This window comes from Squalius cephalus, assembly GCF_949319135.1.
Source record: "Squalius cephalus genome assembly, chromosome: 22".
NCBI classification, from domain to species: Eukaryota; Metazoa; Chordata; class Actinopteri; order Cypriniformes; family Leuciscidae; genus Squalius; species Squalius cephalus.
The window spans coordinates 20,758,496-20,772,297 of record NC_137143.1 but is presented as its reverse complement, the minus strand read 5'-3'; the positions used below and the strand labels follow the sequence as shown (position 1 = coordinate 20,772,297).

Below are 13,802 nucleotides of genomic sequence, written 5' to 3'. Positions count from 1 at the left end.
CACTTCGACTGGCCTTCATAAGAGACATATTTCCAGATACCAGTACCTGTCATTTGCTGGATAAATACGATTTTAGCTCATAAATCCGCCTAGATGCCACCATTCCCATGGGTCACATAATCGGAGTCTTGTGTTTTGGTATATGAATGTGGCATCAGTGTAAATTCCTTTCAGTGATGTTGGGTTTTTTCCGTTAGCATAAAATCAGGCAGATACACACAGGCAGATGAATTATTCAGTATGTCAAATAAATTCAATTTCCACCAACTTTGAAGTTAGGGGTATGTCTTTTTGCCCACTAAATAAAGCATTATTTGGGTTTTCTCTTTATTTTATTTTTTACATCAAAACATGTCAAAATGTTTCCTGTTTATTCCTAAGTAGAATGAGGAAATAGTGGATTTACCATAAGCTGTAACCAGGGTTATTATAGTTCAAACTAAAACTATTAAAACATTTATGTTAATTGAAATAAATTAAAATAAGTCACAAAAGCCACACAAAGAACGACGACTCAGAATCTAGAAAACAGAATCATTCTCAGCAACCTGTTTTTCCATAATGCAGTAAAGCAGGCAAACCGCTCATGATCAGCCAGAGTTTAGAGGTCAGCCCGTCCCAACAGAAGCACTGCACCCCTCGCCCTCGACCTCAGGCCTCCGCCAGCACACTAGCCTAGCAACTATCCATGGCTAGAGACACGTGCAACTGTCTCCCACTTGCCAGCATGGGAGTGAAAGCACAGATGCTCTTATGTGTGAGGGACAAACTAAATGAGTGCTGCTGTTTGGGCAAAAAGTACAAAGAGAGTCAGACTCTGAACACAGATGGCTATAACCAGCCCCATTGCTTTTACTCAACATCCGGGACCTGTAATCCATCTCCACTTCTTTCACTGTTGGTCTGTTGCTGGTAGTGTTTTAACTGGTTTTATAGCAGCATTCAACTGGGGTGCGTTTCCCAAAAGCATTGTTAGCCAACTATGGTCGCAAGTTTCTTTGAACTCTGTTGGCAACGACGGAACTTGCGACCATAGTTGGTTTTGGGAAACACGCCCCTGATCAGAAGCTGGTACAACCTGGTAGACAAAATGCAACCAACAATCAAACCAGCTTGTGGTCGTTTTTAGACTAGCTAGTCACTATATATTATATTTACATTGGATAATACAATATAATAAAAGAAGTATTATATTATGTTAAAATTTTATAGTAAGGTTTCATTCGTTAACGTTAGTTAAATACATTATTCAACATGAACCAGTTGTATTTTGATAAGGGGTTAGTTCAGAGTCAGAGGTCACTCTTCTGCCGCAATTTGACTTGTGTAAGGCTGTTACCGGAAGTCAGTAATTCTAGTTATAAATATGGATATTTTTCTTACAAAAATGCATCGCTTCGCTTCAGAAGGCCCCCTGGAGCCATATGGATTACTTTTATGAAGGATGAATGCAATTTTCTGCATGGGCTTAAAAAATCTCAGTTACTATTCACTCCCATTATGAAGCTTGGAAGAGCCAGGATATTATTTAATATTTAATATATATTTAATATTTAAATATAATGTGTTTGACTGAAAGAAGAAAGTCATATACACCTAGGATGGCTTCAGGGTGGGATCATTTTCATTTTTTTTGTGACATAAACCTTTATCATAATAAATAAATAAATACTGCAACAAATGTATTTCTCATTGTTAGTTAATGCATTAAATGTTAAACTAATGGGACATAATTGTAAAGTTTCACCTGTATTATATTATAAAAAAAAAAATGTAATGGAATCTGAATATTCAACATTATAGATATACTGTATGCAAAAGTTTGGGGTCAATAAGGTTTTTTTTTTTTTTTTTAAAGAAATGAATACCTAATTTGCAAGGATACATTAAACTGATCAAGAGTGACAGTAAATACATTTTTGATGTATTTTCAAAAAGATATATTTTAAATAAATACTGTTCTTTTGCACTTTCTATTAATCAAGGAATCATGAAAAAACGCTTTCCACAAAAATATTAAGCAGCACAACTCTTAATCATTTATAATAAGAAATGTTTCTTGAGCAGCAAATCAGCATATTAGAATGATTTCTGAAGGATCATGTGAAGACTGGAGTAATGATGCTGAAAATTCAGCTTTCCCATCACAGGAATAAAATACATTTAAAATATATATATATATATATAATCAGTAAATTATTTTAAATTAGCGTATTTACTGTATTCTGAATAAATGCAGTCTTGGTGAGCATAAAGAAGAGACTAATAAAAATCTTACTGATCTGACACCAAGCTTATGAATGTTAATGTTGAATGTTAAAGGTATATTTATGACACACAGACATCTTTTGAATTTTGAATAGTTTTAAAAAAAAAAAAAAAAATCTGGAAGAGCAGATGTTGACAATTACAAGTGCCAGGCTTCCGATCTATTTGTGATAGAAAGTAACAGTGTGTTTGGGTTGCAGCCAACATTCGGCTGGTTTCCAACCTGCACTCTCAGTTTTGCAAACATCTCTGCACAGCTGTAGATTTTAAATGTATTTATGTTTTGTTATTTTTATTAACCAACGATTACAATAAATGGCTTCCAAGTTAAAAGACAAGCTAAGCGAAACAAAAGACTTTGAAAGACTTTGTCTTTCTTCTGTAAGAAAATGAAAGGCTTTCATGCTACAAAACGGACACAAAAGCACCATAAAAGTGGGCTTGCGCACTTTTTTATTAACTTTATAATGTTATTATTTAGATGTAGCATCTGGGTTTTGAATAACATGGTAAAAGATGACAGAATTTGAATTTGCATACGTACCTACATTATATACTCACTCACTCATCTATTTGATCAATTAAAATGGCAAAAACAGTAATATTGTGACATAATATTGTGACATGTTTTATGTAATATATTTCTATGATGGCAAAGCTGAATTTTCAGCATCATTACTCTATTTTTCTTTGATCCTTTCAGAAATCATTCTAATTTGCTGATTTGTTGCTCAAAAAACACTTATTATTATTATCAGTATTGACAACAGTTGTGCTTCCTTATATTTTTTATGAAACCGTGATACATTTTTTCTTTAGAATCTTAATTAATAGAAATTCGAAAGGAACAGCATTTATTTGCCATGGATTTGTTGTACAACTGTCACTTTTGAATAATTTAATGCATCCTTGCTGAATAAAGGTATTAAAAAAATCGTACTACCCCCAAACATTGGAAAAGTAACATATACAGTGCTTTTCTTCCACAGCTACTGTCACTTTTCATTGTATGTTCACATGACAGTACTAAATGAAGTGGATTTTTCTTTCAGTGTTGATCCAGTGTCAGTCTAGCAACAGCGGTGAAGCACAACATGAGTCCTTTGAGATACGGGCTCACTCCTAAGCCTGCTAGGCTTTTGTGTACAGCAGTTCAACTCTTAATTGCAAGAAAAAATAAGCGCAGTCCTCCACTTACCAAAGAGGCGGATGTTGCCATAGAAACGGTAAAGTACTTCAAGGCTTTGGTGAGCGAGAGGCCTTGGGTTTGATTGGCCTGGAGGTCTGACCGCAGGGGAAAGAGACCAGACACAACTCGTGTATTACAGAAAACCCAAGGATAGATGAGAACCACAAGACCATGTAATAAATACTGCAGTGCTTGATATTGACCACATGCAGCTGTAGAGCTTCCAATACTGCATTTTATCATATAGCTAATAAATCACATAACTAACTTCAACATAGCCCATGTAATACTTGACCACGGCTATGCATATCTTTTAGCACATCAGTGGTGTTTTAGTAGGTGTTTCTCAAGAGGGGAAAAAACGAACATATAGAATTCAGAAAGCTACTTTATGAGGACTTTAATGTGTTTTTCCCTTCGACTGTGCCTTAGGCGATCCACAGCCAAGAGTCTATCGAAAATACCAATGAGCTATACAGGCCAAGAGTTTACTGCGGTATTTGTGTTCTTTATATTTTCAAAATTATGCACATAGTTGGAAAGTGTCAAAATGTCAGAACACTTCTAAAAAAAATAGGCATTTAGCTATAAATAAATTAATAAAAAACACACCAATGACCTTACACTTGGGCAGAAGTCCTAGACTGAAAACAAAATGAGTAGCAAACAAAAGGAACCAATGTGCCTTTCATACCGACACGACAAAACAAATTGTGTTATTATCTGAGCTTGTTATTTTTAAACTAATGAGCTTAGCCGAATATTCTTCCATTCTTCATGAGAAAAAAAACAACTAATATGGTCAGACCAGTGTGAAGCTATCTGTATCCCTACAGCAGTGTTTGTTGTTTGTTTAATAGAATCATTTAAATACATTTTTATCAGGCATTAAACAAGGGCATCTTTCCTCACATCGTTTTGTATGACCCTCACAATAATGAAACTGTTAGGATGGGTAATTGCACAAGCTTTTGAAAAATATATATAAAAAAATTGTATCTGTATAGCCTTTGTGTTTCTTTGTTCTCTCACGAAGGTCAAAATTGACTTGCCAGAAAGAAATACCACAAAGCTGAGTAAATAACACTGTAATGCTTGCAGAGTCATAAGATTTTCATTCAGGGAGTTTAAAAAGTTCAAGAAGCTGCAGGTGAACTGCGCTTCAGTGGCTTACTAATACAGTGTATTCATTACTCTGTAAACACAGTCTGTATGACTCTTCCGGCATCATTCACAGGCCGGGAGGAATGTGGGTTAGCAAGGCTAATCGTAATGTAGATTTCTATTGACTTGCCTATTGACGTTAGAGCTGCGTGAATGCAAATGTGTGCTGTGTGGATTGTTTGTAGTGTTAGCTCTTACAGTCAAAGCTTTTCATTTTAAAAGGTCTCAGTGTTGTGGTGGTGACAACAATTGACTTCTAATAAATTGAATTAGCAACTGTATAAACAAGTGGATGGAAAATAGGCTGCCTGTATGGCTTGTAAAAAAAAAAAAAGCTTTTTGAGATTGTTCTTTTTTTATAATTAACAGATAGTGGCATTAAAAAGCTGCTTTTGATAATAAAAAGGACAGTGGATCACTTCTGCCACCTAGAGTCTCAGATCTAGAGTCTCAGTCAAAGCAGTTATCAAAAGGGCAGCAACCCAGGCCATTTCACCAGTCTTTTTAATGTTAAAATACTTCCAAGTCAGCTACTGTTTTATAAAACAAAAATAGATTGCAAATTGACTAATTATATTCTGAAAAATCACAACCGTTTAATTTTTTCTTTTGGATTACATTGTATATGACAAGTCATCAGAGCTGTAATTTATTGAGTGACAAATTCATAATCCTCACGTGTTAATTCAACATTTAAAGGTAGCCTACGCTGTAACTCTTGGCCCTCTAGCGGTTAAAAAATGAGATTGCGTGCATTTTGCGGAAGAACATTATTTTGTTTGTGCTTCGACTCTGCGTGAATGAGCGGATGAATATTGTTATCCTACTGCTCATAAAACATTCACTACTAGGCTTAAGAGATATATAACCAGTTTAGATGGAAAGGATCTAAAGCTGACAAGCTAAAGATACTGTAGCTTTACGCATTAATAGCCAAGGTACTTCCTTGAAAATAAATTCCAGCACAGCGCTGCAACCATAATGAAATGACCCTTCACTAACACAATAGATAATGCTTTACAATGCACTCTGTTAAAGAGCTACACATGGCAATTTATTTGTTCAATAAAATACCTTACTCACCTGTCGAGTAATACAAATCTTCTCGTAGTTTCTGCGTTTTTTAAACGGTTGATTCCCTGGAGGTTCGAGATTTAGCGTGCTCTCACTTGCGACAAGAAAACTAATCTCTGATATGACGAGACAGGCACTGTGAGTGATGTATACGTAATTTCCCGCGAAAAAATGGTCTAAATATAAAACCGTAGGCTATAATAGGCTCACCATAGTGAGCTGATATTTAAATTTTGTTCATTTTGAACAAAAAAGTTTCATATTGTATCTTTAATTACAATTACTACACTAGCATGTCATTTTTCTTTTTTTCTGGTTTATATATATATATTTTTTTTTCAGTTGTAAACACTACCGTTCATGCCAAGAGAAATCCTCAGAAATAAACAAATTAGAATAAAAGACAGCATAATCTTTAATTTATAAGACTTTACAGACAATATTCACCTTTAAAAAAAAACAGTAAAAATGAATGACTATAAACTGCAGTAATGTTTATACATTTTATACTAAAAGTGAAAAAGGAGACCAAAGAAATGTATTAAAATGAAATAAAATATTGTTTGATTAGAAAACTAATAAATAAAGTAGCAAAATTCCTCATAAATATGCTAGCTAATAAACATTTAATTTAATGTAGAAGCAACAAACAAGATAAAATCTTGGGGCATGAACAGCTTTTTCGAAAAAAAGAATCATTGCTCATTAAATGAACACTGCATTACATGGTTAAAATGTGAGCCATACATGTCAAGAAACACTATTAGTCCAGCTGTGGAAAATGTACCATTGCAAGTGCTTTAAAGAGTTCAAGTGGAATTTCTCTGGAAAAAACAGGTCAAATCTTTTTAAAGACAGGAGGAGCTGTTCTCCACACTATGACACATAACTCATTTAATGGTTCATTTTTATAATGACACTGGATTGGACATAATCAATTGATACACAACCATTAAAAAATCCAGCCTTAAAATGATTTACCTTGACATTTCCATTTCAGCAAAAAACGGGAAAGACCTTCAACAGGTGCTCCTTATGATTTCATTGTCCCTGCAGAGAGATAAGAACACATTTTTTGAAGTGTCTGTTTCTTGCACTCGAGTCAATAAATGTCTTCCCGCAGTTCTGACAGATGTGAGGTCTCTCTCCAGTGTGGATCCTGACGTGTGTGTTCAGGTGGCTGGATTGTCTAAAGTTTTTCCCACAAAAGTTGCAGTGGTAGGGTTTCTCTCCAGAGTGAACTCTCAGATGAATTTTCAGCAGTCCTGGTGAGCTGAATCTTCTGCGACACACGACACACAAATACTCTCCTGTACCGTGTGGATTTCCGTGAATGTCGTGATGCGGCGGGTAACTTTCAGACAGCTCCTCTTCATGCTGAACGTCTTCCAAACAAATGTCAGCCAGGTTTGTCTTGGATTCTAAAGAAGAGGTAAAATTACAGTTTTACGTTTATCCTGTGCATCTAAAAGAAAAGAAAAACGGCATATCTGACCAATACTTCTTCAAAATGTCATTATTACATTGATTTTTCATTAGTATAGTTAAAATGTCCTTACGCATTTGTTGTTGTTGTTGTTCTTTATCAAGTGCCACTTCTTCAATGTGCCGGATCTTCTTTATTCTGTGCATTTCCTCATTTTCACTCTTATTCCTCTTGTTTCTTTCCCGCTGTGATTGCAATTTACTTGTGGGAAAAAGAAATACACATTACTTCGATTAAAGCAGCATTTATTGATGAGATTTATCGGGATTGGGTTATTCTCACAATAATGTAATGTCCAAATAATATAAATATTTATACTTTGCACATAGCTAAACCTCTGTACTTAAAATACAATTAATATTTCTAGTTATCAACAAAAAATGTAAGCATTTTTGTATTTTCCTAAAGTTGTTGTATGTTGACATCCACCATATTTTATTTATAATTTCTAGAGTATTTTCCCCTCACTTATCAAAGCAATGGCAAATACATTTTTGCGAATAAATTTAACTTCACTCACACAGCAAAAAGAGCAAGCAAACTGCATGGAACTGCTTAATTCACTTTTTTTATTTCAAAATTCAAAGAGCATAAAAATTCATGATTCAAAATACTTGGTCCATTTTCTGAAATCTAAAGTACATTAAGAAAAATGATTACATGACATGGAATGAATGTGTATTTGATAGCATTTTTGTCAGAAACTGCATGCACAGTTTACTTTTTTATGGAATATTTGCATTTTTGCAGATGCTTTAAAGCACATTAAACACAGATTTTATCATCAAGTGCATTTTCTGGGAATAGTACCAATGACTTTGGCATTGGCTAGTGACATGCTCACCAGTTTAGTTACAGGAATACAAGTATATTTTGCACATATTTCTAAAAAGCACTAATGTTGAGCAGAGGAGGTGGTCGGCACTGGCTCTGGGGTGATTTGATTAATGTCTTCTTTAATGTTGTCTAAAACCTCCTGAAATGCTTTCTTTTTCCTGTACGCAGCAGAACTGTTCCTCCACTTTTTCTGTTGCCTTCTCAATTCTAATGGGCTCAGATCTTTAGCGAATTTCACTTTCCCCTGAGATTTTCGTCTTTGATATCTACAAAAATGAGAAATATCAACGAGTCAGTGTCTAAAAAGCTCAATCTAAAGCTGATTTTCACATAAAGACCCCATTTCTAAATACACTGCAACATGTCACATGCAACCTGTAAAGCAGTGGTTCTCAAAATGTGGAGGCAAGATGATATTATAAGGGAGACAGCTCTATCTGACAATATATATATATATATATTACATAATTAAACACAGTGACATAAAGCTAAGAGAACATGCATTTATTTGAGATAGTAATCTATTTTGTAACATTTGAAATGTCTTTACTGTCATTTTTGATCAATTTAATGCCTCACTGCTGAATAAAAGATTAAAAGTATTAATTTCTTAAAAAATAAAAATCTCACTGACCCCTAACTTTTAAACTGTAGTGTATTTATTAAGAATACATGTTCAGTTGTTACTACACCAATGCATACTTGCATTGGTAATAAAGCATCTAACCTACAGTCACTCCTGAACAGTATAGTTCCTCATGTAAGCTGCAGTATACCTCTCTCTCTCCTTTTTCCTGTATGCATCACGAAGCTCAGGATTCCCGTACACTTTCTGCCTGTGCTTTAGGGTTCTAGCGCTTGCTGCAGCCTTCTTTCGCTCTTCATCTGCCAATCTAAACAACAAGAAAGATTTGACCTTAAAAAAGGAACTATCAGATGTATTTGCTTGTATGTATGTCATATATACATACAAGCAATGTATGTCACACCTGCAGACTATTTCAGCTAAGAGATCTCACCCTTTTCTGTTGGAGCTTTTCTGTCACATGCACAGGCTAAGAAAAGCAGAGGCTAAATCACTGTCTCTGACTTTGCCCTGAATGAGTGTGATTTTGTTTATCCATCCAGGTCTTGCCATAGATGGCGTGTAGGAAAACCTCTGAAAACCATGTGAAAAAAGTTTCCAGATCCAAATAGGACTTGTTTCAATGGTAATTTCCTAGGCCACAATGTCCAACTGAGCAATAAAAACAGACATGTTGGATATTGTCGGAGACCAAGCAGGGCCATTCACACCCACCTGCTACCTGAGAGATAAAAATACAGCTACAAAAACCTACCTGGAAATCTGCTGAACAACTGGCTAGTGGGATGCCAACCTCTGCGTTCACATGCGTATGACTGAAGGAGAATGGAGTTTGTAGTCTAGCGTGACTGTGCAACTTATTGCTTAAATGTACACTACAGGTCAAACTTTTGGGGTCGATACGACTTTTTTTGAGAAAAAAAAAATATTATTTAGGAAGGATGCATCAAACGTGTCAGTAAATATATTTATAATGTTACAAAAATATATGCATTTTAAAGGAGCTGTATGTAAGAAATGTATTTCAATTAATCATAAAATGGCCCTGATATGTCACTAGACATTAAGAAATCATGTTCATTTCAAATACTTATATCACTGACAACAGTAGTACGGCCAGGATATTGTCATTTAAAAAGTGAAGTTGCAGCCCTCAACTGATGTTGATGTTGTCATCTTGTGTTTTGGCCTGATGCTCCACCCTCCACCTATCTACCAATCACGAAGTCAGTAGTGTTTCGGCATCCGGGTTGCCAGCTCTGCTCTAGTTACCACAGTTGCAGCTCCTTGTAGCAGCCTACGTTCCTGCTGGATCCTGCAACATATCTGGCAACCTCGAGTCAGAGGGGAGGGGGAGGGGATACAGTGATTGCAGTACCAGTTTTGGCCACAATCTTACATACAGCTCCTTTAAATAAATGCTGATCTTTCTATTAGTCAAAGAATTCTGAAAATGAAAATGTTTTCCACAAAAATATTAAAGGGATAGTTTACTCAAAAATAAAAATGTTGTCATTACTTACTCACTCACCCTCAAGTTGTTCCAAACACAAAATAAGATATTCAGTTGACGTTAGCCATTGACTTCCATAGTATTTGGAAGTCAATGGCTACAGTCAACTGTCTGGTTGCCAACATTCCTTAAAATATATTATTTTGTGTTAAACAGAAGAAAAAAACTCATACAAGTTTGGAACAACTTTAGGGTGAGTAAATGATGACAGAATTTTCGTTTTTGGGTGAACTATCCCTTTAAGCAGCACAACTTTTTTCAACATTGATCATACGAAATGTTTCTAGATCACCAAATCAGCATATCAGAATGATTTCTGAAGGATGATGCTGAAAATTCAGCTTTGCCATCACAGGAATAAATTACATTTTAAACTATTAAAATATAACAATTATTTTAAAACTGTAATAATATTTCAGTTATTACTTTTTTCACTGTTTTCTTTTATTAAATAAATGCAGCCTTGGTGATCATAAGAGATTTCTTTAAAACCCCAAACTTTTGAATGGTAGTGTATTAATTCAATAATGTTTTGATAAAAGTATTGAAATCAATTATGCTTTAACATGAAGTTCTCTGACATAATCTAGCGTTCACATTACTAATTACAACTGTCTAATGCGTTTATGCGGTTTTGAGAAATATGTGCAAAAGTAAAGAAAGTCATCCGATTTAAATAAGCAACTAACCGTAGTTACAGTACAGCAATATTTATGTAACAGTAAATATGATTATGGTGTGGTTGACCAGGATATGTTCTGATGCGTATGTGAGAATCACCCAGAGCATAAATCAAAGCATCTGAAAATAAAATATATTTCATTTTTGGAGACACTGTGTTTAGTATAACACTGACTGTAGGCAGCCTGAAAGAAGAAAGTCATATTTAATAAATCTGTATAAACTTAGTTTAGAGCTCAGCTGACAAGAGAGTGTCACAGCATTATTAGTAAATTACATGTATGACAGGCAAAGGATTTGTGCACACTTCATATAACTAGAAAAAATCAAGTCAGCACAGATGAAACACTAAAGAATCAATTCAAGTACCTCTCTCTTATCTGAGCCAGCTCCATCCTATGCTGCGTCAACATCTCTTGATTTCTGAGGGGCAGCTGTAAAAACAACGACATCCATCAGCTCACATTTATAGCTAAGTGTCTTACAATTCAATAAAAATAGTAGTCCTCCACTTTTCAATAGAAGCTTGTTTAAGCCACGGATGTGAGTTTTTTTTTCCCTCGCAACTGCTAGTTATATCTCTTTTTTTCTCCAAATTTTGAGATATAAACAGTTAAAAAGAAATAAAAAGTTGCAATTTAACCGAGTTTATTTCACAATTCTGACTTTGTCGCAATTTCCAGTTTATATCTCACAATTCTTAGAAAAAGCGAGTTTATACCTTGCAATTCTGACTTTTTTCTCTGAATTTTAAGATATACTCGCAATTGCTCGCATATACTGATATACTCGCAACTTGCAATTCTGAAAAAAGTAACATTGAGAGATGTAAACTCAGAAATGCAATATATATATATTAGTTTTATTTATTTACTTATTTATTTTCTTAAATCAGTGGCGGAAACAATCTTCCATAGTTAGTTTTGCATATACACAGACTTACTTTAAATGCTTGTGTCTTATGTTTGGGGGAGCTAACTTTGATTTTGCTGACATCACTGGATGCATCACTGGCCCCTGAATCATCAAAGCTGTGTCTTGTGATGTGCTGTTGTGTCTGAAAGGTGGTACTTGTTTCAGTATTAGTCTCAGGTTCATTCTTAATTTGAGGTGCTTGATTAATAAATGGAAAAGTGTTCTCGCTGTCCATCATTTGGGTTTCAGTGTCTTTGCTGGGCATCTGATCATGGTAAATGTCCATACATGGCGATAAAGATGCTGATTCGTGGCACACAGGTATTTGCACTTCATTCTCCTCTTGCTGTGTATAAACTTCTAGCTTCATATGCATTTCTGTATCCTTCAAGTCATGTTCAGATCTCCATTCCTCTGAAAATGCCTGGGTGTATTTCTGAGCGTGAGTCTCAGAGGAGCAGGGCTGCAATTCTATAATGAATAAACAAAATAAACATACTTTAGTTCTTAAAGATCAAAAACGGGGAGATTATGTCAAGTGTACAATGTGCCAAGCGTACATTAGTAAAAATAATACATGAATAACAAAGAACAATGCATTATAAAAATGCCAAATTAGTGACAACCTAAACATCTCAATAAGCTAATGTTATTAATGTATACTATTTAAAGGATCATGGTTGACTTAAATGGCTATGGTAAAGGAATTAAACTATCGAGATTTCGTGTTCATAAAAACCATAACATAAAAGAAATAAGTATGAGAGTCAGATTTAAGGTGAATTGACTAACCAGAGTCCATCTGAACTCCTGCCTGCTGCAGTCTCCTCTTGAGCAGCTCAATCTCCTGTCTGGAGCGACACATCTCCTCATTATACTCTGAAAATATGTCTTCCACAGCCTTGAATATCTCCTGCGCAGCTAAAGTTAATCGCTCTGTCAGAAAAATGCTTAAAATCTGCAGTTTGGACATTGTGCGTTGATAAATGTCACTGAAGTCTCTATCAAGCTCTTATTTTCACATTCATAACAGATATTTCTCGTCTATTGTTTTGTTTGCGGTCATCCTGCTGAGCTCGATGATAATCAGCGCCACCTTTCGGTCTGGATGAACGCTGCGTCCGACATTGAACAAACTCGGTCCTGGTCACTGCTTAGGCCACTGTCCTGCAGAGTTTAACTCCTCCAAACCTAATCAAACACACTTGAACCAGCTAATCAATGTCTTCAGGATCACTAGAAGGCTACAGGCAGGTGGGTTTTATCTGCTAAACTCTACAGAGTACAGTGGGTCTCCAGGACTGAGTTTGCCCATCCCTGGCTTAGGCAGCTGACTTAGCAAATGACTTTGCAGGCAGTGTTTGCACATGAAGATAGCCTACCTCAGCGATTCCCAAACTGTGGTCCGCGGACCACTAGTGGTCCGTGAGGGTACTGCAGGTGGTCCGTGGAAAGGCAAAATTAAATATAAAATAATATTTTTTTTTACCTTCATTTTACCAGGAAATTCACATAAAAAAAAAAAGTAAAAAGAATATGTAGGCCTATATTGATGTAACATTTTAATTAAATTGTCAAGTTATTGTGTGATTACTAAAAAAGCCTAGTGGTGTTCGGCCGTGACATTCAAGTTCAGTGCCGTTAGAACCACAACATTGGTTCGGTGGATAGCAACAGGTTCTCTGAAGAGAAAAGGGCAGAGGCAAATCTCATTATCACATCACACGCATAACCTTTAATGGTGCGTTCACAACGGACGAAATTTCGCTTCAAACTTTTGTTTTGACGCGGGAATTGATACAAAGTGGTCAAGCGTATCACTAGACGCGGCAGGCGCGATTTTGACATGATCCCTTTTTGAATTTGACGCGCTCGCGTCCGGTAGGCATAGGCAGAAACGAAATGTTTATAAATGGAATGAATAAGGCCTGTTATTATTTTAATTTCCAGTTAGTTTCTTGATCTCGCGTTTCTGAAATGTTTTGCGGATGTGCTGTTAAGTGGACAAACTCAAGCCTAGGTACTTTTTGAGGACTTGTAAAACTCTGAAGATTAATAATCCCCTAAAATGGCCAAAGGTTTTGAAATG

At 35.5% G+C, this 13,802-nt stretch overlaps 1 protein-coding gene across 3 annotated transcripts; it reads right to left on the bottom strand.

Annotated features, from left to right (window-relative positions):
- Window positions 1-6,088: 6,088 nt before the first annotated feature.
- LOC307150208 (uncharacterized protein) lies at window positions 6,089-12,801 on the bottom strand. 3 transcript variants are annotated; one of them, XM_079857117.1, is made up of 6 exons: window positions 12,506-12,767; window positions 11,742-12,184; window positions 11,168-11,232; window positions 8,795-8,911; window positions 7,255-7,382; window positions 6,089-7,116 (listed from the first exon to the last, which is right to left on the bottom strand). In XM_079857117.1, the coding sequence occupies exons 1-6, from the start codon at window positions 12,684-12,686 to the stop codon at window positions 6,737-6,739; spliced, it is 1,314 nt and encodes a 437-aa protein (XP_079713243.1). In that variant the 5' UTR covers window positions 12,687-12,767; the 3' UTR covers window positions 6,089-6,736. The 3 variants fall into 3 exon arrangements, with proteins under 3 accessions (XP_079713243.1, XP_079713244.1, XP_079713245.1); XM_079857118.1 differs by lacking the exon at window positions 8,795-8,911 and having other exon boundaries at window positions 12,506-12,801; XM_079857119.1 differs by lacking the exon at window positions 6,089-7,116 and having other exon boundaries at window positions 7,301-8,284.
- Between the last annotated feature and the right edge of the window lie 1,001 nt (window positions 12,802-13,802).